The 22015-nt window shown below is 56.3% G+C and overlaps 2 protein-coding genes across 7 annotated transcripts in view; one reads left to right on the forward strand and one right to left on the reverse strand.

The window, feature by feature from the left end:
* FBXO42 (F-box protein 42) overlaps window positions 1-3455 on the reverse strand; it is a 45958-nt gene extending 42503 nt beyond the window's left edge. For both annotated transcript variants that reach the window (XM_051773486.1, XM_051773485.1), the window contains exon 1: window positions 3328-3455. The gene's annotated coding sequence lies outside the window, so the exon portion shown is untranslated. The remainder of the gene's footprint in view (window positions 1-3327) is intronic.
* Window positions 3456-3645: 190 nt separating this feature from the next.
* SZRD1 (SUZ RNA binding domain containing 1) lies at window positions 3646-20987 on the forward strand. Of its 5 annotated transcripts, none has more exons than XM_051773489.1 (6): window positions 3646-3891; window positions 4037-4216; window positions 16456-16505; window positions 16726-16803; window positions 17416-17670; window positions 18994-20987. In XM_051773489.1, the coding sequence occupies exons 1-6, from the start codon at window positions 3886-3888 to the stop codon at window positions 19094-19096; spliced, it is 672 nt and encodes a 223-aa protein (XP_051629449.1). In that variant the 5' UTR covers window positions 3646-3885; the 3' UTR covers window positions 19097-20987. The 5 variants fall into 5 exon arrangements, with proteins under 5 accessions (XP_051629449.1, XP_051629450.1, XP_051629451.1 ...); XM_051773490.1 differs by having other exon boundaries at window positions 17419-17670; XM_051773491.1 differs by lacking the exon at window positions 16726-16803.
* Window positions 20988-22015: the final 1028 nt, after the last annotated feature.

A 22015-nucleotide genomic window follows, 5' to 3' on the forward strand; every position in this document is an offset into this window, starting at 1 on the left:
AGGAAACAGCAGCAGTTGGAAAACATGCTCCAAAAGGAGTTCTTACCTGGAGAGACACCCATGGAGCACATCCCAGAGTCCTCTTTCCACGGCTTTTATCAGGATTTGGGCCAAATCCGAGCCCGGCTCTGGCTCTACCACCTTTCCCAAGCCCTCCCAGCCATCCCCAAGCGATGCTGCATTTCCAAAGGAAACTCCATCGGGGCAAAGCCTGAATGGATGTTTTGCAACAAAGCCCTCCCTGCCTGAATGCACAGGGAAAAACAACTTCCCTGGGAGGCGCAGCTCTGTTTACACAGGGAGTGGGAAGCCTTTTCCAGCAGCCCCTGCTCACATCCTGTGGAAGTGGCTGGGATGGGAGCAGGCTGTGCCCCAACGCCTCTGGGAAGCCCTGGAAGCAGAACTTTACGGATCAGCTGGGAATGCACAAACCCACCATGCCCAGGCTCCCACCCCAAAGCTGCAGCATCGGATACCTTACGTTCCTGAGTCAAGGTGGGATAATCCACACATCCCGGGAAGCCCTGGGAGCAAACACCCCTCGGGAAGGCGCAGCCGACAATGGCTGAAATTCCCAAGTCAAAACACAGCTGGAATAAACCATCCCCACCTTCATTCCAAGCCCAGGCAGGGCAGGAACACGTGGCCCGCAGGTGAGGTTCCTCCTGGGGCTTCTCCAACAGCCAAACACCGGGAAAACCAGAATCCCAGGGACTAAAGGCTGGAGGGAACCTGGATTAAAAATCCAAATCCCACGTGCTGCCTGTAAAATCCACGGGAGCAAATATTCCAGAGCCTTCTCAAAGCCAAGAGCTTCACCTGCCACCACGGACAAGAGACACTGCCCGGGTGGAGTCACCTGCCAGGGAAAACTCCCGGGAATACGGCAGGAAAAACACACACAAACACCCCCGCTGTGCCAAACCCACCACGGGACGCGAAGGAGACACAAAACCCCTGGAGAATGGGATTGAATCCATGTAGGAACAGCTCCACGTGCCAGACAGGACCATCCTGCCTTGGAAAAAAGAGTCTAAGGTCAGGTTAGACAGGGCTTGGAGCAACCTGGGATAGGGAAAGTATCCCAGGTTGGAATGGGATGAGCTTTAAGCTCCTTCCAATCCAAACCAGCCCGGGATTCTATGGAACAGCTGGAATTCTGCCCAGGATCCTGCCTTCTCCTCTCCCAGTTGTGACACCAAGGAAAGACCAACCCCAGGGAGACACAATCTGAGGGAACACCACTGGGATTCAGGATCGAGGATAAGGAAGGAGAGAAGGGAAAGGCCAAAATTAAGTGAAAACTCACCAAAATTAAGGGAAAACAGCCCAAAATCAAGGGAAAACATCCCAAAATCAAGGGAAAACATCCCAAAATCAAGGGAAAACATCCCAAATTAAAGGAAAAGTCACCAAATTTAAGGGCAAACACGCTAAAATTAGAGGAAAAACACACCAAAATTAAGGTAAACCACTTCAAAATTAGGGGGAAATGCCAAAATTAAGGGAAAAATCACCAACTTTAAGGGAAAACAGCTCAAAATTAAGGGAAAAATCATCAACTTTAAGGGAAAACAGCTCAAAATTAAGGGAAAACACTGTGGTGGGAACACTGAGGGCTGTGGAATGAGGAGATAACAGGGAGTCAGCTCCTGGATTCCCACCCCGCTCTGGGACTTGTCTCCAGAAGTGGCTGCACTTTGTCAGGACACTCCAGCACCATTCCCGACCTGGAGCTTTCCGAGGCCGCCTGGGAAAAAGGTGGGAAAAGGCCTCCCCCCACCCTGACCCAGATTCCCTGGAATTCCTGGCCCTTCAGCCAAGGGGAAGAATTCCAGCTGCTGACCTGCCGGGCTCCCGGGGGAGCTCCAGCCTTTTGAATGCCAAGGACATTCCTGGTGATCCCGGGGTTATTCCACACATGGAACACTTCCCCAGGCAAGGGTTTCCACCCCCCTTTTGTTCCTCCTCCAAGCATTCCTTGGAATTCGGGTCCTTAACGGCGAGACACCAAAGCTCTGCTCCTGCCCCTCCCAAGAAATGCCCTTCCCGATTGGAAAACCCCACTGGAAAAGCCAGAGACGCCCGGGAGAGGTCTGGGCAGCAGGAGATAATCCCTGAGCCCCCGCAGAGACAGGAAAACCATCCCAAATAAAGCCATTCCCAAAAGAGACTGGCAGGGAAAACACTGGCGAGCAACACCCCAAATCCCACCGGCTGCTCCAACACAGCAATCCCAGGGCCAAAATCCAGGGATTTATACACACAGGGGCGAAGGGATGAGAGTGGGGATGTGGATTCACGGGGAATTACGTGGGAATAACGGGACACCGGGGGGGAAACGTGGCTTTTTGGGGAAACAGGGATTTTGGCGGGAAACGTGGCCTTCTTTGAGGGAAATATGGATTTTTGGGGGGAAATACGGACTTCTGAGGGCAAACACAACTTCTATGGGGGAAACCATGGATTTTTTGGGAGAAGCATGGATTTTAGGGGGGAACGTGGCTTTTGGCGGGAAACGCATTTTAGGGGGGAAATACGCCTTTTTGGGGGGAGAAATACAGAATTTTTGGGGAAAACATGACTTTTGGGCGGAAATAAGGCTTTGTGGGGAATGGCTTCCGGGGGAAACAAGGATTTTTGGGGGGAAAATGGCTTTTTTGGGAGGGAAATATGGCTTTTAGGGAGGGAAACATGGATTTTAGGGGGAAACGGCTTTTGGGGGGAAACAGCTGCTAGAGGGGAAACATGGATTTTTTTTTTTGGAAAAATGGCTTTTCTGGGGGCAAATGTGGCTTTTAGGGAGGGAAACATGGATTTTGGGGGGGGAACGGCCTTTTTTTCTTGGACAATGGCTTTTTGGGAAGGGTAAACAGCTTTTTGAGGGGAAACGGCTCTTAGAGGGAAACACGGCTTTTTCTGGGGGAAACACGGCTTTTGAGGGGGAAGTGTGGGTTTTTGGGAGGGAAACACGGCTTTCAGAGGGAATAACGGCTTTTTCAGGGGGAGTGGTGGTTTTAGGGGGAGAAACATGGGGTTTTGGGGGGGAAACACGGCTTTTCCTGGGGCCCTGAGGGAGCCCGGCGCCGCCCCCCCGGGGCAGGGAAGGGGCTTCCCCCTTAGGGGATCGGGCTACACCCCCCGAGGGCTCTTCCCTGCGCAGGGGCCCCCAAAAAACCCCTGAGGGGAGGGGGGGGAAGGTCTCACCGCACCCTCCTCCCTCAGATGTGGGTCCCTCCGGGCCAGGCCCGTCCCGCCCCATGGACCCGTCCCGCCGCCCGGGAAGGGCCGCGCCCGTGGGAAGCCGCGCGGCGGGGCCGCTCTCACCTGCCGGCGGGGCCGGGCCGGGCCGGGCCGGGCCGGGCCCTCAGGGCTGCGGGCGGCGGGGCGGCCGCGTCTCCCCGGTGACGGCCCCGGCCGGCGCCGCCATCTTCGCTCCCCGCCCTCCCGCCGCCGCCCCGGCCGCGCCGGCCGCGCACTGCGCAGGCGCGACCCCGCCCCCGGAATCACGTGACACGGGAGGAACAGGACCGGTGGAGTCGCCATGATGGGAAGGTCAACGCTCCGCACGGGTGCCCGGCCGCCATGTTTGACGGGTCCCGTCGCCATCTTGGGAGCGGCGGGCGGGCAGCGCCGCCATGTTGGGGAGGTCGGCGCTGAGGCGGAGGGGTCAGGGCGGGTCCTGCTCCCTGTCCCGCTCCTTGTCCCTCTCCCTTCCCGGGCTCCCACCCTCATCCACAGCCCCAGGAGGCACAGCGCGGGCACGGAGAGCCTCCCTGCCCAGCCCTGCGTGTTTCCCCCAGCCCTGGAGCCTCCTGAGGGCTCGGCGGGCGGGCGGGATGTGACCCATCCCCGAGCTTGGAGGTCACTGGTACTCCGTTGGCCATGGAGGTGAGGAAAGGAGGGAGCGGAGCCCGTTCCCTGTGGGAACATCCGCTGTGTTTTGGCACCAGTCCCGCTGGCCAGTGGCGTGCGGACGTTATTCCTTAGGGAAGGGGCACAGGGAGTCACCGCCGCCCTCTCTTTGCTCCCACAGAGCTGCATCCCACAGGGAGGAGCCCGCCCGGCATCCCAGGCGCCTTCCCTGCCCGAGGGGATGAGCCAGGAGCCTCGTGGAGAGCTGGGATTGCCCGGGATACCGCATGGAATGTGTCCCAAGTGCCCCGTGGAGGGCTGGGATAACCCGGCAGGAGACGTGGGATTCACCCCCCACCAGGTGAGTACCACATTCCCAAAGGATCCCAAAGGATCCCAAAGGATGCCCGCGGTCAGGCAGGGCTGGGAATGGGACTTCTTGCAGCAGGATGGAGGGGAACGCCCGGGAAAACGCCGCTGGAACGCTGCATGGGATGGAGCCAACAATGCCCGGCTGCTGGAAAACTCGGTGCCTGTTTCCCTCTGGAAAAATCCCAGAGGATGGGCAGGAACAGCCCGAGGCTGCTGCGCCTTTTCCCCCGCTCCCAGGGCGAGGGGACGGTGTTTCGCACCCCTCTGAGCCGCCCAAAGAGCTGAAATCCAAGGATTTAAACCTCCCCGAGCGCCGCACGCCCCGGGCTTTGCATCTGGGTTTGTTTGAGCTGGAGGTTTATTGGTGCTTTTAAGGAATCCAGTCGCCATCTGCCGGCAAATGTGGCTGCTCTGGGGGGAAATTCGGGATTTAAGGGCAGTTTCTGTGATTTCCTGGGTGGAAATGAGGATTTTTAGGATGCTTGAAGGGGCAGGTGGGTTTGGAGTGAGGAAAATGAAATGCAGATCCCACCCCAGACACCTCTGCGTCGCGCAGAGCTTAAAATAATACATCAGCGTGGGGAATATCTTGGGGGTAAATGAGATAAATTGAATAAATTAGAGGTTTTTTGAGGGAAGTTTGATGTTTTTAAAGGTTTGGGCTGGTCCTTGTGCTCCATTAGAGCAGCTGAGGGCTTGGATGGAGAGACATAAATTGGGGATGGATGAACATGGGAGGGATGAGAGGTTGGATTGGTGGCCAAAGTTTCCTAAATTTAGGGGCTGATTTGACCAGGAACCCAAAATGATGGGGAAACACCCCCAATTTATGAGAAAACACATCAAAATTGAGGGAAAACACTTCAAAATTAAAGGAAAGCCCCTCAAAGTTAAGGTGAAAGACCTAAAAATCAAGAGAAAACACACTAAAACAAGGGAAAATACTCCAAAACTAAGGGAAAAGACCTCAAAATTAAGGGAAAGGACACCAAAATAAAGAGAAAACACCTAAAACTTGGGAGAAAACACACTAAAATTAAGGGAAACACTCAGAAATTAGGGGACAAACACCTCAAGAGTAAGGGAGAGCACCGCAAAATAAGGGAAAACGTCACAAAATTAAGGCAGAGACCCCCAAATTATGCAAAAATATGTCAAAAGGGAAAACATCTCAAAATTAAGGGAAAATATGCCCAAGCTAAGGGAAAACACAGCAGAAGTAAAAGGAAGCACCTCAAAATTAAGGGAAAACGCCCAAAAATTAAGGGACAACAACCTAAAATTAAGGCAAAACACCACAAAATACGCCAAAATTAAGGGAAAACACTCCAAAGCTAAGGGAAAACACACCAAAATTAGAGAAAGCACCTCAAAATTAAGGAAAACACTTTAAAATCAAGGGAAAACCCCCAAAAATCAAGAGGGAAAAATCCCAAATAGACACAGAATACACCAGAATTGAAGGGAGAACACCCCAAAATTAAAGCAAAGCCCCCAAATTAAAGGGGGACGCCCCGCCCTGCGCTCGGTCCTCCCGCCCGCCAGGAGGCGCCGTCGCGCAGCCCCCATTCCAACCGCCCGTTCCCGCCCTTTGGGCGCGGTGCGCGTGCGCTGCCGGGCGCGGGCGGGGGGCGGCGCGCGCATGCGCGGGGCGCGGGCCCGGCGGCGGACGGGAATTAAAATGGAAGATGAGGAGGTCGCGGAGAGCTGGGAGGAGGCGGCCGACAGCGGGGTGAGCGCGGCCGCGGGGGCCGCCCGGCAGCGCCCGGCACGGTGGGGGGACGCGGGCGGGCGGCGCGGGGCCGCCGGAGGAGGCGGCGGGGCGCGGCGGGCCCGCGGCCGTGCTAGGCCTCTTAAAGGGGCCGCGGCCTCGCTCGGCGTGGGGGGCCCCGGGCTACCCCCGCCCCGCTCCCCGCGGCCCCTTCAGCCCGCCTTCAGCGCCGGGGGCGGCCCCCTGCCCGCCCGCCCGCCCCCGGCTGCTCCTCGCTGTCCACACTCCCTCCCCCCCGCGCTGGCGGGTCACGGGGGTCGCGGCCCGGCCCCGCACGGAGCTCCGCGTGGTGCGAGCGGGGAGGGCCGGAGCGGTGCGTTCCCTCTGCAGCGCCAGAACGCGCCCCCCCGGCAGCGCGGGGACTCTCGCAGGGCACCTGGGGACCGCGGGGTCACCTCCAGGGCGCTTTTCCCTCTTGCTCTGAGCGCGCTGCTGCTTTAGGGCACAACGTGGGGGCTCCCGGCGCGGCCGAAGTTGTGCCGCGCTCTGAGCGGCGGCTCCGGAGCCGGCTTCGGCAGCACGTGGGGCAGAGCGGGAGACCCCGCGAGTTTCGGTGGGTGCTGCTCGCACCCAAAATCACTGTGTGAGCGGCAGCGTGGGCGGGGGCTCTGCGGGGAGAGGAAACCTCCCTGCCGGGCAAACCTCGGGCTCGTGAGGTGCCGCGGATCGCGGGGGGCCAGGGGGCACCAGGACCCCCTGGTAGTGAGTTGGGGAGGAGAGAGAACGGGATCCTGGGCAGGGGTTGGGTTACAGCCGGCCGGAGCCAGGGGACAAAATAGAGCTGTAACTCAATGCCCTGAGAGGTGCCAGGGCCCAGCTGGCACCGGGAGCTGCCACTCCTGCCCATGCCAGGGGGCTGCAGTCACTGGGAGGCTCCTGCCCGGCGTCGGAGTTAATCCCAGAGCTCCCAAACCGCTCCATGAAGGGACATGGCTGTTTGTGGGAGCTGGTGATGACTCTGGCCTTGAGTAATGGTTTAAAATGGTCCTGCTGCTCCAATCCCGGCCCTGGGACGTCTTTGTCCTTCCTGCTGGTGCTTCTCAGGTGGGATTTTAGAGCCCTTAGAAGGAAAAATCCCAGTCACTTGTCCTTTCTCACACCCTTTTCTGGTCCAAACTGCTGGGAGTTTGTGGTTCTACTCAGTGCTGCTGAGCAGGGAGATTCCTTGAGAAATCCCAGAATCATCTGGGTTGGAAAAGCCCTCCCAGCCCATGGATCCCCCCTGTGCCCAATGCCCACCTTGTCCCCAGCCCAGAGCACTCAGTGCCACAGCCAGGCCTTCCTGGGACACCTCCAGGGATGGGCACTCCAAACCTCCCTGGGCAGCCCCTGCCAGTGCCTGACCACCCTTTCCATGGAGAAATTCCTCCTGATGTCCAACCTGAGCCTCCCCTGGCACAGCTGGAGGCCGTTCCCTCTCCTCCTGTCCCTTGTTCCCTGGGAGCAGAGCCCGACCCCCCCCGGCTCCCCCCTCCTGTCAGGGGGTTGCAGAGCCAGAAGGTCCCCCCTGAGCCTCCTTTTCTCCAGGCTGAGCCCCCCCAGCTCCCTCAGCCGCTCCTGCTGCTCCAGCCCCTTCCCAGCTCCCTTCCCTTCCCTGAGGAGCAGCTGCAGTTGCAGTTGTTGTGCTCTGGATGCCTGTGGAGCAGTTGGAGCTGTGTGGGAAGGGAGCTGTGTGTGCAGGGCTGGCAGAGGGCTGCCCTCTGGCCTGGCTTGGGGGCACAAAGGGGGGTTTCACCCCCTGCCTGGCAGGAGGAGCCCCTCGGCTGCTGGTGGGAAGCTGGGAGGGCTGGAGTGGGGGAGGGCCCAGCCTGCTCCTGTGCGGGGTCTGTCCTGCCCCAGGTGGTGCAGGAGCAGTGTGGGACAGCCCCTGCCCTGGGGGGGACAGCCCCTGCCCTGTGCTGCTGCAGGGGGGGAAAGGAGGGACAAGGGCAGGAAGAGGCTCTGCTGTGGCACCTGCAGCTCCTCCCGAGGGCAGTGCAGGGACAGCCCCCTCTGCTCTGGGGACAGGACAGGACCCAGGGAATGGCTGGAGCTGTGCCGGGGTGTTGGGATGGATCTCAGGGAAAGGTTCTTCCCCCAGAGGGTGGTTGGCACTGACCAGGCTCCCCAGGGCAGTGTCACAGCCCCAAGGCTGCCAGAGCTCCAGGAGGGTTTGGACAGTGCTCTCAGGGACAGGGTGGGATTGTTGGGGTGTCTGGGCAGGGCCAGGGGTTGGATCTGTGATCCCTGGGTGTCCCTTCCAGCTCAGAATATTCCATGACTTTCTTCCCTTTTTTTCTGGTTTGCTGTGGGTCTGAGGCAGCACAGGATGGTCCCAACAGAAAGGATCAAGGCAGGGCAGTCTGACACAAACCAGGAGACACCAGGGAGCAGCTTTGAACCCATCCTGTTCTCCTGAGAGTGACAGGACAGGGGGAATGGCTTCCCACTGCCACAGAGCAGGGATAGATGGGAAGGAATTCAGCCCTCTGAGAGTGGGGAGGCCCTGGCACAGGTTGCCCCATCCCTGGAAGTGTCCAAGGCCAGGTTGGAGCAACCTGGGACAGTGGAAGGTGTCCCTGCCCATGGCAGGGGGTGAGATGGGATGAGATTTAAGGTCTCTTCCAACCCAAACCATGCTGGCATTCTAATAATTCAGAGTTATTTAATTTTTTAGACCCTTCAGCACATGAGGGAACAGTGGAGATACAGTGGGAGATCCATGGGGGGATTCTGGAGTACATTCTTGTGTCTCAGCATGTCATTCTTTAATATTGCACCCAGAGGGTGTTTCTTGGGAAAGAAAACACATCAGACTTTTTTGTCTGTGGTGTTTGGTGTTGTGCTGAGAACTTCTACTGGAGGCCTTGGAGAAGAGGGTTGTCAGCAAGGGGCAGCTCTGGGCCGAGCAGAGCTCCTGGGCCTCCTCATTAACAGCCTCCTCATTAACAGCCTCCTCATTAACAGCCTCCTCATTAACAGCCTCCTGGTTTCTCTCTCGCAGCTCTTCCCGTCAGGCAGCACTGAGATCCCAGTGAGTGGAAGGAAACCCCCCAAAAACCCCAGCACAGCTTTGCTTTGGTGACCAAGGGGCTGTGACACAGATCCTCCAGTGGCTCCTGTTTGTCTGTTAGTCCTGTGCCATCAGAACTGCCCCAAAACCGGAGCAGCTCCTTGGGGACGTGTCACCCCCAGTGCCCCTGTGCCAGTGCAGGTGCCCTCTGCCCCAGCAGTGTCGCCTGTCCCAGGAATCCCGCGGGCACAGGGCATTAATTAGGTCCTTGGAATGTCTCTGAGCTGGGGAGGTTTGTCTCGTCCAGGAGTGGCAGATGGAAAGGCAGGGTGTGAGCAAGGGGTGAGCTGTTCCGGCTGGGAGTGGGGATGGAAAGGCTTCAAAGCCCAGCTGGGGTCAGTCAGCACTAATGGCCCTTAATTCCTGGGTTTCCTGTTGTGTGGCCCAGCTGGCTCTGGGCAGCTGGAAAACACAAGGCAGAGGTCAGTTGGAGACACTCAGGCCTGTTTACCTGCTTAAACCAGTAATTAAATGCCAGGTGGGAAGCTGGGCTCCCAAACTGGAGTGCAAGCCCTGTATCCATGGTCTCAGGGAATCCTCAGCCCTGGATTGGTGCTTTCCAGGTGGGTTTGTTGGTTATTCCTTTGCCAGCTGGAACTGGAGTGTGTCAGAGTCTTCATTAATAGCTGATTTCAAGTCAGAATGTTTCCGGTTCCTCCCAAGGGGCAGCTCCAACCTCTCTGTGCCCAGGGATTTGGATTGTTGGGGTGTCTGTGCAGGGCCAGCAGTTGGACTGGATGATCCTCGGGGGTCCCTTCCAGCTCAGGGCATTCCGTGGTTCTCTGCAGGTCAAACATTAGGCTGACAACCTAAAATAGGTTTAAAAAGTCATGGCATTGATCCCCTTGTGTGTCATTGCCCCTGCAGTTTGCAGGTGGGCGGCTTGGCAGGGCTGTGCTGTGCCTCCCTGATCCCACCAGGAAGGGAAAACCTGCCCCATCCCCTCCTGATGGTCCTCTAGGGAAGGGTGGGAGCAGCCAAAGGCCTGGGAGTGAGCTCTGCCCTTCTGCTGGGGGGCCTGGGATTGTCACCCGCTCCTGGGGCAGGACAGGTCCCCTGGGGTTGGCAAAACCCCCCATTTCTGTCACCTCAAGGAGTCTGAGGGGCAGGGCTGGCACCAAGGCACGGGATCCGAAGGATTTGGCTGCTGTCCCCTGGAGTTGCCAAATGGGATCGAAGTACAGCGAACTCAGAGGGAAATATTCCGGAGTGTGACACTGTGACCTCTGGGCTGTGAACCACTGGGGTGCTCAGAGGGCAAGCCAGCAGGGTTTGGTGTGCAGGGGTTGTGTCCATGAGGAAAACCACTGGGGTTTGGTGTAAGGGCTCTGAGGATCACAGAATTCCAGACTGGTTTGGGTTGGAAGGGACCTTAAAGCCCATCCATTTCCACCCCCTGCCATGGGCAGGGACACCTTCCACCAGCCCAGGTTGCTCCAAGCCCCATCCAACCTGGCCTTGGACACTTCCAGGAATGGGTCAGCCACAGCTTCTCTGGGCAACCTGTGCCAGGGCCTCACCACCCTCCCAGGGAAGGATTCCTTCCCAGTATCCCATCTATCCCTGCCCTCTGGCAGTGGGAAGCCATTCCCTTGTCCTGTCCCTCTCCAGCTCTCCTGGAGCCCCTTTAGGCACTGGAGGGGGCTCCAAGGTCTCCCTGGAGCTTCTGTTCTCCAGGCTGGACAATCCCAGCTCTCTCATCCTTTGCTCCCAGCAGAGCTGCTCCATCCCTCTGATCCCCTTGGTGCCTCCTCTGGACTCTCTCCAGTTGCTCCATGTCCTCCCTGTGCTGTTCCCAGGGCTGGAGCAGCTCTGCAGGGGGGTCCAGAGGGGACAGAGGGGCAGAATCCCCCTGGGATCAGTCCAGAATGGGTTTAGACTTCACCCCCCAAAATGACCTTGGGCGAACTTTCCCTGAGCGTTTGCTTTGGGTGCTCTAATGGGTCCAAACAATCCCGAAACTGGGAAATGGAAGTTTCTATTCCTGCTGCTCCGTGCTGCTTGGCAAAGGTGGTTTTTTGGGGAAGAAAAGTGAGTTTTGGATGTTGGGAATAATTGGCAGGTCCCTCACTAGTGGGAAGTGAGTGTTGGTGTGGATGTTGCCCCAGGAGAAGCTGCTGCCACCCTCCCAAGTGCTCCCACCCGTGGCACGTCCGTGCTGGGAATTCCGTGTGGCGCCTGCCAGGCTCGTTCCCAGAAATACTCCTGGGTCTTGTTTCTCGGTCTCCTGCTGAGGAGCAGGATCTGCCTATGGAAAACATCAGCACCAGCAGCTTCCAGACATCTGAGGCTTTCCTGGGACAGGGCCCGAGCACAGCAGGGTGACTCGGAGAGTTAATTCGTGGAGCAGTCTGACTCCCAGGAGCCTCAGGAATTGGAATGTTGCAATAATTCATAGGTTAATTCATCTTTGGAGCAAAGCAGTAGGTGGCTGGTGAGGACATTGGAGGATTGGCCACGTCTGCTCCTGGTTCACAGTGTTTTTGGTGAAGCATTTCAAGTTTTGGGTCTCATCAACAGCTTTGGTGACCTCAGCTACTAAAACCTGTTTGTATTTCCTAAGGAAAAGAGCAATACCCAGGCCCTGCAGTTCATTCCTTCTGAAGATGCCCGAGTGGTGCTTTAGTGAGCAGATGAGCCCGTGGCTGTGGGAATTCCCTGCTCCAGGGCTGGATCTTGCCCGTTGGTCGATGGCAGGGGTGGAAGGTTGTGCTGGGGAGCAAACACAGCACAGGACGTGGTTAATGGTTTTCCAGAGCTGTGTTTGGAATGTGGTCAGATACCCAGGGGAGCACAGGGAGTCTGGGAGGGATCGCCTCTGGGTTTCTGCAAAGGAGTTGTGGAGGCAGAGAGGGAAATACCCCCCCAGGGTGAGGGATTTCTGGGAACCCAGGTCACTTCCTTCCCTCAAACCCTCCACTGGGGTCAGTCACTGAACTTGGAATGAAAACCAGCCGAGCTTGGAGCTGCTGGAATTCAGTCTCTTTGGAGAGTCCTTCTGGCAGGGATGGGGAGGATAATGCTCTGTATGTGTCCAACACATTGCAGTTATTCCCAGATATTCCTTTGGACACAGCAAGGACTGACTCGGCCTCCCTGTGCTTTGCAAAGTACTGGAGAGCTGGTTTTGCTTGAGAATGTGCCTAAATCCCATGTGAAACTGTGATCCATAGGAGGAAGGACACGTTCCTGGGATGGAATATCCATCTCCAGCTCCCCAGTAACATCACCCAATTCCCAGCTTTACTGGTGGGGTGGTTCTTTAGGATACTGGAACATGGGAATGTGGGATCTGAGCAGCAGGTTTGTGTCCTGGGATCCATCTGCATTCCAGGGGGTGTTTTATCCATCCTTTCTGCTCTTTTCCCGGGGCTGAGGGCAGGAAGGGGGGCTGGGCTGGGGCTCAGTTTCCGTGATGTCCTCGGCTGAAATGTCAGAGCAGCGTCTCCTTCGGGCTGTTTGTTGGGGCCCGCGTGGCATCCCGACATAATAGCCCTAAAAATAGGGGGCTGGCATTCCTGACGGATCTTTGGGGAGGGGGTGGGAACCAGGCTTAGTGTTTGGGGCTATAAATAAGTTTGCCTGGGACTGGGAGCTGGCAGAGCCTCCCCAGGTGATGAATCAGTGGGGTTTGAACGCCGTGACCTGCCCAGAACTGACGTCCTCGGATTCCAGACCCAGCTGCCTGTGGAGAGCTCGTGCCTTTGGGTTGTTGTAGTGCTTCTGGCGCTTGCCCGCCGAGTCAGCTCCTAATTTTATCTCCTTATCCCCAGCGTGACACAGCAGTGGGAAGGGAATGACATCACATCAGCAAGGATTTGATTTTAATTAAAAATGAGCCATGCCAAGGTGCTCCTGCTTTTAAATGGGAGCAGTGATCCCTGTCACGAGCTGAGAGGCTGCTCAGGCTGGGGCTGTGTCTGCACGTGGTGTTCAAACACCTCCAGGCTGCAATTCCAAAAATCCTTGGAGTAAACACTGAGAATGTCCTGAGGAATAGGGGGTTTGTCCTTGCAGTTAATAGGAAACACAACTTGTACCCCATCAGGAGGTGTGTGAGGTGAGGAGCTGCTCTTTGACCATCTGGTTAAACACAAAGGGAGACCTCTTCTGCCCAAAAGTTCAGTGGGTATCTGGAGGCAGCTGGAATCCCCTCAGCAGTGCCAGGAATTCCGAGGATCATGCAGGACTAACAGTTGTTTGGGTTGAGGTGGGAGTGGGACGTCTGTGTTTGGTGGGAGTGGGGGATTTATGGGATTCTGCCAAGATTTCTACGTGTGGAGGAAGCCTCGTGTTTTGGAGAGAACACAGTGGTTCCAAGAGCTGAGGTTGGAACTTTAGGAATATTTTAGCTGCTCCTAATTTTGCTCCTTGTCCCAGCCCAGGGGGGGCACAGGAACAGGGCAGGGCCTGTCCCTGTGCTGGGCATGGCCAGGGCACCTCCAGCCCCGGGGGCACCACTGGGACCCTCCAGACAAGGAGGACATTGAGGGGCTGGAGCGTGTGCAGGGAAGGGAAGGGAGCTGGGAAGGGGCTGGAGCAGCAGGAGTGGCTGAGGGAGCTGGGGGGGCTCAGCCTGGAGAAAAGGAGGCTCAGGGGGGACCTTCTGGCTCTGCAACCCCCTGACAGGAGGGGGGAGCCGGGGGGGGTCGGGCTCTGCTCCCAGGGAACAAGGGCCAGGAGGAGAGGGAACAGCCTCCAGCTGTGCCAGGGGAGGCTCAGGTTGGACAGGAGGAGGAATTTCTCCCTGGAAAGGGTGGTCAGGCACTGGAAGGGGCTGCCCAGGGAGGTTTGGAGTGCCCAGTCCTGGAGGTGCCCAAGGAAGGCCTGGCCGTGGCACTGAGTGCTCTGGGCTGGGGACAAGGTGGGCATCGGGCACAGGGGGCACTCCAGGGGCTGGGAGGGCTTTTCCAACCCAGAGGATTCCGTGGGATTGTGTGAGGAGCTCCCCAGTCAGGGAGCAGCTGCCCAGAGTGGTTGGGGTGGTTTGTGCTCCAGGACCACACGCCTCTGCTCCGTTGGGAGATTGGGATACCCCCAAGGATTCAGCAGGAATTGCTCTGCCCGGGAGTGGGAAGGAGGGAAACGGACGGTGAAGGGCTCCTGATGGTTTTGAAGGACTCCTTGGAATGAGTTGTGGTGTTGAGCAGATCAGAGCCCTTTGCTCTGGGGTTTTGCTCTGGGTGGGGAGGCTGCAGGTGGTGCTGGAGGAAGCACGGTTGCTGTGGGGTTCCAGAGCTGTCCAGCAGCACTGGGAGTCCCTGGGACAGGGACATTCCTCCCCGTGTTTCCAGGGGCTGAGCTCCAGGTGACGCTCTGCAGCTCCAGGGTGTCGCAGGGCTGACCCTGCAGAGCCCCCAGGGATGTGGGAACGTGGCTCTGGTCAAACCACCTCTGCTGTACTGGGATGGAGGGAGCAGAGCAGAGCCCTCCTTGTGTCCTGTCCCAGTTCCATGCCCCACACTCCCAGCTGGGGGGCTCAGCACCCTGATCCCGACTCGCCCTTGGCTTTGGAGTGGCTGATTTCACTCTGAGCACCAAGTGAAATGAGTTGGGAGGCTCTTGGGTGTGTTTTCTCCACCTTCCACCCTGTTTTCCCATCACTGTCTCTTTTCCACGTGCCAAAATATTTCTTAAGGGACATTTGGGGAAGCTCCCATGGCTTCCAGGAGGCCCTGGGAGCCATGATTGACTCTCTGAGTCTGCAAATCTGCTTTAAAGGCTCTTGTGTAGCAGGATGTCACCTTGTCTGGCTCAGGGACAAGCCAGCCCCTTCCCCTTGGTTTGACTCCCATTGTTTGCCACCAGCTGCTCCCCAACACCTCCCTGGGATGTCTGGTTCCCTGTTCCCTGTTCCTCTCTGTGAGGGCAGCAGGTGGATGATGGACATTTTCCCTCCCTCCTGCATGGTGCTGGGATGAGGTTTTCCTCCCAGTCCCCTGGAGAGGAAGGAAGCTGCAGGTGTTTGCCCCCCGTGGGAGGCTGTGGCTGTGCCCTGCTCCAGCCCAGCACCTCAGGAAGCTCCTCCCTGGTTTTGGTGCCTCCCAGGACAGAGTTTGGTAGGAAATTCAACCTCCCACCCACCCTTTATCTCCCCCAAATGATTAATTGCTTTCTAGGTGGAGGCTCCCATGGGCTGTTGGCCCATGTGACCCAGAGCAAACACTGGTTTGGCAACTCCTGGTGACTTCTGGTCATTCCCTGCTCACTGGGGCAGCAGGGAATTCCCGGGCAGACCAGTTCCTTTGCCAGGCCGTGCCCGCCACGGTCTGTGCCGGCAGGGACAGCTCCCGTGGCTTTTTGGGGAAGCAAACAGGCCTTAAAGTAGGGCAGCTGCATCCTGCCATAAGCTTGGAATTTCCTTCAGTATTGCCAGTTATCAGCTGGCAAAACCAGGACGCTCTCAGGTCGGTTTTCCTCTCTCCTTGGTGATTAAATAAAACATGAAGAGCTATTTTGGAGCCTCTTTTCACGGGATCTAAAAATACCAGTGGGGTTGGGGCAGGTCACCTGGAGAAGGGTTGGAACTTGGCTCTGTTCTCCTCTTCAGCCAAGAGTCTCTCTGTAATCCCTTGGATTGCAACACCCCAACACCTTTGCTGGGTTGATTCCAGCCTGGGACAGAGTTGCTCAGATCCCGGTGCTCCGGGTGGGAACACGTCCTGCCGTGGGTGACTCGGCAGCCAAGGGCAGGAGCAGCTCAGCCGGGCTCGGATCCACTCCAGCAGCTCCCTGCCTGCGTGTGGGGCAGGGCAGGGACTTCTCCTGACTTCAGGGCAGGAATGTGGCCCTGCCAGCCAGTCCTCTGCATGGCTGCAGGATCCAGGCTTAGCTCCCACTGGAATCAGGCCTGTGGATCACCCTGGCCACGGGATCCAGGCTCAGCTCCCAGCTGGAATCAGGCCTGTGGATCACCCTGGCCATGGGATCCAGGCTCAGCTCCCGGCTGGAATCAGGCCTGTGGATCACTCCCTGGGCTACTCCTCTGCCCAGGAGGTTTAGCACAGGTTCCTGCTGGGATCTGGGAAACCTTGCTGTGTAGTCCCATTTTTTAACCCAAAATAGAGCTTTTTTGGCCACCTGAAGTGCTTAAAGTGAGCAATGAGGGCATCAGGCCACGATCCTCTGGATGCTCGGCCTGCTGTAGGTGTACTCCTGGTTACAGGAGAATGGATGTGGTGCTTTACTTTTCTCTTGGAATATCCATGCTGGCTTTGCTTTTCCTTGCCTCTTAATTCCCAAGTCATCCTGGGATGGGATCACACCCTCCCTACCCCCAGTGCAGGTACAGAAGAGTGACATTAAACCTGTGCTCAGCCAGGCTCAAACTCCCACCCCTGGGATGAGATTTGGCTTTATTTGATTCAATCCATCACATTCCCATCTCTCTGTCCATCTTTTCCAGGAGATAGACAGGCGGTTGGAGAAGAAGCTGAAGATCACACAGAAGGAAAGGTAACGCCGCCGTGGGGCTGGTGGAATCCCGGTTTTCCCGAGGTGCTGTTGGACAGCTGGAGGCCTAGGGAGTGGGAACAGCGGGAAAACGGCTTCAGACTGAGCAGGGAGCACTGGGTTGGAGTTGAGGATTAGGGAATCCCTGTATCCATGCCACTGGATGGCCCTTGGGACCCACAGCAGGGCAGCAAAAAGCTTCCTGAGAGTGATTTTATTTCAGAGCCGGGTCTTCCAGACGGGATGTAGCTACAGCTTTGGGGAAGCCTTGTAAGAAAAAGCCTCTCCCAGGAAGAAATGGGTGAGTCAGGTAATCCCGGCTCCTGGCCCTCAGTGGACTTGCCTTGTCTTGCATCAGAGAGACTTTCTTTTCCTGCTTCCTTTGGCTGAGGGTGGGGAGGGGTGTTATTGCCTCCTGCCAGAGGGGTTCTACTCACTGCTGACAGCTCCTGTTGTTGGATTTTTTTTTCCCCTTTGATTGTCATGGGTTTAATTCTCTGGGAATTCTGTGCAGAAAAGGGACTATAAAAATAATCTGATGGTGAGAGGGGTTGTGAGGAGTGAAATGGCAGGGCTGGAGTGAAGGCTGGGTATCCTGGTGAGTGGAGCCCTGACACTCCTTGCAGGGAATGAAATCAAGGTGCTTATACCAACATCTTTGACTGCAAATGCTAACCCAGTGTTTGTTCCCTTCCCTTCGGGGGAGTTTGATGATGTCAATGCAGCAGGGCCTGATTTTCCATCCCTTTCCCAGCTAATCTGCTGCTCCAGTTTAGGGTTACAAATATAACGAGCTCTTTAATTACTCCAGGCTGCCATTAATCACAGGAATGGCATCTGCCCACCAGGAATTCACACTGGGAGCAGGAAAAAAAACCCCCAACTCCCAACCTGGTGTTTTTGTTTCAAACAGTAGAAAGTCCAAATCTCCTCCCAAAGTGCCGATCGTGATCCAGGACGACAGCCTTCCCTCGGGGCCTCCCCCCCAGATCCGCATCCTCAAGAGGCCCACGACCAACGGCGTCCTCAGCACGCCCAACTCGGCCAGCCGCCCGGCCTTCCCGGTGAAATCCCTGGCACAGAGGGAGGCGGAGTACGCCGAGGCCAGGAAACGCATCCTGGGCAGCGCCAGCCCCGAGGAGGAGCAGGAGAAGCCCATCCTGGACAGGTGAGAGCGCCCCGGGCGCTCCTCGGGAATGCCTGCCTGGTGGAGCTCAGGGATGAGCTCCTTGGAGAGCAGAGTGAGGAGCAGGGAGGGAGCAGTGCTCTGTCAGCAAAGCCTCCACGAGGTGGGAGTGGAGGGAAGTGCCTGATAAGGCCATAAATCATGGAATTATTAAGGCTGGAAAAGCTGTCCCAGATCATCAAGACCGACCATTAACCCAGCACTGTGGTCACCACATATCCCCAGGTGCCACATCCACACGCCTTTGGAACACCTCCAGGGGTGGGGACTCCAAACCTCCCTGGGCAGCTCTGCCAGTGCCTGACCACCCTTTTCATGGAGAGATTCCTCCTGCTGTCCAACCTGAGCCTCCCCTGGCACAGCTGGAGGCCGTTCCCTCTCCTCCTGGCCCTTGTTCCCTGGGAGCAGAGCCCGACCCCCCCCGGCTCCCCCCTCCTGTCAGGGAGTTGCAGAGCCAGAAGGTCCCCCCTGAGCCTCCTTTTCTCCAGGCTGAGCCCCCCCAGCTCCCTCAGCCACTCCTGCTGCTCCAGCCCCTTCCCAGCTCCCTTCCCTTCCCTGCACATGCTCCAGCCCCTCAATGTCCTTCTTGTCCAGAGGGTGCCAGCGGTGCCCCCGGGGCTGGAGGTGCCCCGGCCGTGCCCGGTGCAGGGATGGGATGATCTGAGCACCTTGGAAGAGCAGGCTGGGGGTGTAGAGAGCAGGGAGGGCACCCCGAGTCATCCTCATAGAATCATGGAATGCGTTGGGTTGGAAAGGACCTTAAAGCTCATCCCATCCCACTCCCTGCCATGGCAGGGACACCTCCCACTATCCCAGGTTGCTCCAAGTCCTGTCCAACCTGGCCTTGGACACTTCCAGGGCTGGGGCAGCCACAGCTTCTCTGGACACCCTGTGCCAGGGCCTCACCACCCTCCCAGGGAAGGATTCCTTCCCAGTATCCCATCTATCCCTGCCCTCTGGCAGTGGGAAGCCATTCCCCCTTATCCTGTCCAAAGTCCCTCTCCAGCTCTCTTGGAGCCCCTTTATGCTCTGGAAGGGGCTCTAAGCTCCCGGAGCTTCTCTCCTCCAGGCTGATCAATCCCAATTCTTTCATCCTTTCCCCATCTCAGAGCTGCTCCATCCCTCTGATCCCCTTGGTGTCTCCTCTGGACTGGCTCCAGCAGCTCCACGTCCTCCCTTGCTGGGAAGCTCGTGCCGATATTCCCGTGTCAGTGCGTTCCCCCCTCAGCGGGCGCCTGGGGCTTTGCCAAGGGCACACGAGTTCCACCCCGCGTTCCTGCGGCTCTGACCCCTCTCTCCCTGCAGGCCCACCCGGATCTCGCAGCCGGAGGACACCCGACAGCCCAACAATGTGATCCGGCAGCCGCTGGGCCCCGATGGCTCCCAGGGCTTCAAGCAGCGCAGATAAGGGCGGATGTGCCGCGGTTCCGCCGTTCCAGAAAGCCGGGCCCCCGGCACGGACACACGGACCTGGGCAAGGGGGACTCCCGGCATGATTTGCACTGTGACCCCTTCGCTCTGCCCACTGTGACCTTCAGCCCCACGCACTGTGACCTCCCCTCTGCACCCACTGTGAGCGGCGATCCCGAGGGCTGTCCCGAGGATCCAGCGGGAGAAGGAGGGGGGTGCCGGACTCGGGCACCGGGAGCTGCGTGTGCCGCTCGGGTCGGGGCTGGCGCCAGCAATAACGTTTGTTGTACTCGAAACCCTGGCATTTAAGGAAAAAAAAAGATGGGAAGTGTCCCCAGCCACGCATGTTGTCCTCATCACTTCCAGAGCGAGTTCTGTTTCCGAGGATTTTGGGTTCTTCTGTTTGATTTTCTGTTTGTTTTCTCTGTCTGGGATCGGCCGAGTGCGTGGGAAGGGTTTGACCTGTTTGTGTTAATCCACAGAGGTAGTTCAGTGTTCCCAAAGGAATTCCAATGGATTTCCATGAGTTGAATGGCTCGGGGTTGACAAGCTCTTGCTTCTCCTTCCGAAGAATTGGACTCCTGGATCCCCCGGGATACCTCAGAGCCAGACCTGGTCCACGCCTCGCTCCTGTGCAAGCTCGGCTCCCTTTTCCTGCTGCTTTGAGGAAAAGCTTAAAACACCCCTTGGTTGGGCTCTTTTGTGTTTTGGGGAGAAGGGAATGTGGAGTGATCCTGTGAAAATTCCTGCTGCCTGGCCACAGAGGGCCAGGCAGTGAAGAATTTGGGATATGTGGTGAGGAGGAGAGTATCTTGGAACGGAGAGCGGGATGTCCAGAGGGTCCAACCCCGCAGGGACGGTACGAGCTGCGTTTGCCTCCCGGAATTCCAGACACTGGGAACAAACCCAGCCTTGGAGAGAGCCTGGATGATCCCTCCATCTTCAGGAAAGGGATTGTCCTCCTCCAGCTCCCAGGAAGAGGCCGGGGAGGCCGGTGCTCCGCAAGAACAGGGATGTTCCCCCCTGGATGAAGCTGAATATCAAGGGATGAGATGAACACTAAATGCTGCTCTCGGAGGGGACCTGGAATTCCCTGTGTGGTTCCTGGCGGATTCCCAGCAGATTCCTGGGGTCTGGGTGCTGCCTTCAGTAGGTTCAAGGGTGAACAAGCCAATCCTGACGTGGTGTCCGTGCAGGGCAGCACTTCCTGCATGGAAATATGGCTTAAATCCCACAGGAACGGGAAAAGAAAAACTACCTGTGCATCCCACGGATCCGCCGGAGCTCAGTGAGCTCCTTAAGGCCGATTGCAGGTGGGGCAGGATTCCCTTGGGATTCCCCCGGGATCCCCAGCCCCCAGTGGTTCGGGGGGGTCTCAGTTCCCCCCCGGCTGGTGGTCGGGATGAGCTCCGGGAGGGAGCGGGAGGGGAGAAGGACGTCAGCAATAACCGCAGTCACCGCGCCTTTCCTTAACTATTCCCCAAACCCCACCGAATAGCCAAAAAACCCCAAACCCACCCGGCTCCCGGTGGGGCTGGGCAGTGTTCAGCCACTGCCTCCTCCAGCACCGGAATCTCCGTGTCCGGCACTGAAATTCCATCCCCGGCACCGAAATCTCCCTTTTCCAGCACCGAAATGTCCTTTTCCAGCACCGAGACCTCCTTCTCCGCCCGGGCTCCTCCCGGCCGCTCCACCCCGGTGCCAGGATCCGGTGCCCAGGATCCGTCCCGCCCGCGGGCAGGGCTCGGCGGTCCTGCGGGGAGCGCCCGCGGCCCGAGGAGGGCGGCAGGGCCACGGGACCCGCGTGTTTGCGCCCCACAGGCGTTGCGCCGGAGAGAAAAACGTTTTATAAATTGTATTTTAAATAAATGTCTTTAAACTTTTAAGGACTTTCGGTTCTCCCCGTTTTGTTCCTCTCGGGGCCCGAGCTCAGAATCCGTCGGGAAGGGAAAAGCTGGGAAAAGCTGGGTGGGTTTGAGCCAAGGAGGGGGTATTTTGCTCCGGTTTTAGGGTTGGTGGGAGATGTCCTGGGAGGGAGGATGTGGACCCACTCGGGATGTGAGCAGGCGATTTTTAATTAATTAATTAATTAAATTAACTTTAATTGTCTTGTTGCTCCATCCTGTGGCTGTTGTGCTCCATAACCTCTGGAAAAGGAGGAGGAGGCTGTGGAGGTGCCCAGGGCAGGAGGATTCCAGGAGCCCTGGAATCTCCCACGGGCCCCCATTCCCTTGGAGTTGTGATTTTTAATTACTTTCAAGTTTATAATATATAAATAGTATATGACATAATATAAATAGATATAAATAAGTACATATAAATTTATATAAAACCAACTATATACAAGTAAATATCTGCAAATATATAAAAATATGTACTAAAGTGTATAAAATATGTATAATATATAATACAACAACATAATATACAATAAAACATAACATATAAATGTATATAATATATAATGTTATAATATAAACATATGGGGGGTCCATATACAAATAAATATTGAAATAAATATATAATAGATGTAAATATATAAAATAAAAAGTATTTGTAAATGTATAGAATATGTAAAATATATAATACAAGATAGCATAGTACAACTATAATGTTATAACATAATATGAATATTTGGTGTCTGTATATATACAAATAAATATTGATATAAATATTTAAAATATTTTATGTCGACTTAGATATAAAGATATAAAAATATATGTAGTATATATGTTATATAATATTCAGTATATATTATATAAGACTATATTATAAAATACTGTATTATATATTGTATATAATAATATATAATTCTATATAGTAAAATGATATATAATATAGAATATTACAGTAGAATATAATATATAGAATAGAATACATAGAATATATAGAATAGAATATAAATATATAATTATATAAA

This window comes from Manacus candei, unplaced genomic scaffold, assembly GCF_025592945.1.
Source record: "Manacus candei isolate 608988 ecotype Guabito, Panama unplaced genomic scaffold, ASM2559294v1 h1tg000169l, whole genome shotgun sequence".
Taxonomy (NCBI): Eukaryota; Metazoa; Chordata; class Aves; order Passeriformes; family Pipridae; genus Manacus; species Manacus candei.

Excerpts from the sequence above, each read along its gene's own strand:
- SZRD1 (XM_051773489.1), top strand. Across the intron at positions 4,217-16,455 it reads TGGGATTCACCCCCCACCAG|GAGATAGACAGGCGGTTGGA; the intron begins GTGAGTACCACA and ends CATCTTTTCCAG. Across the intron at positions 17,671-18,993 it reads GAGAAGCCCATCCTGGACAG|GCCCACCCGGATCTCGCAGC; the intron begins GTGAGAGCGCCC and ends CTCTCCCTGCAG.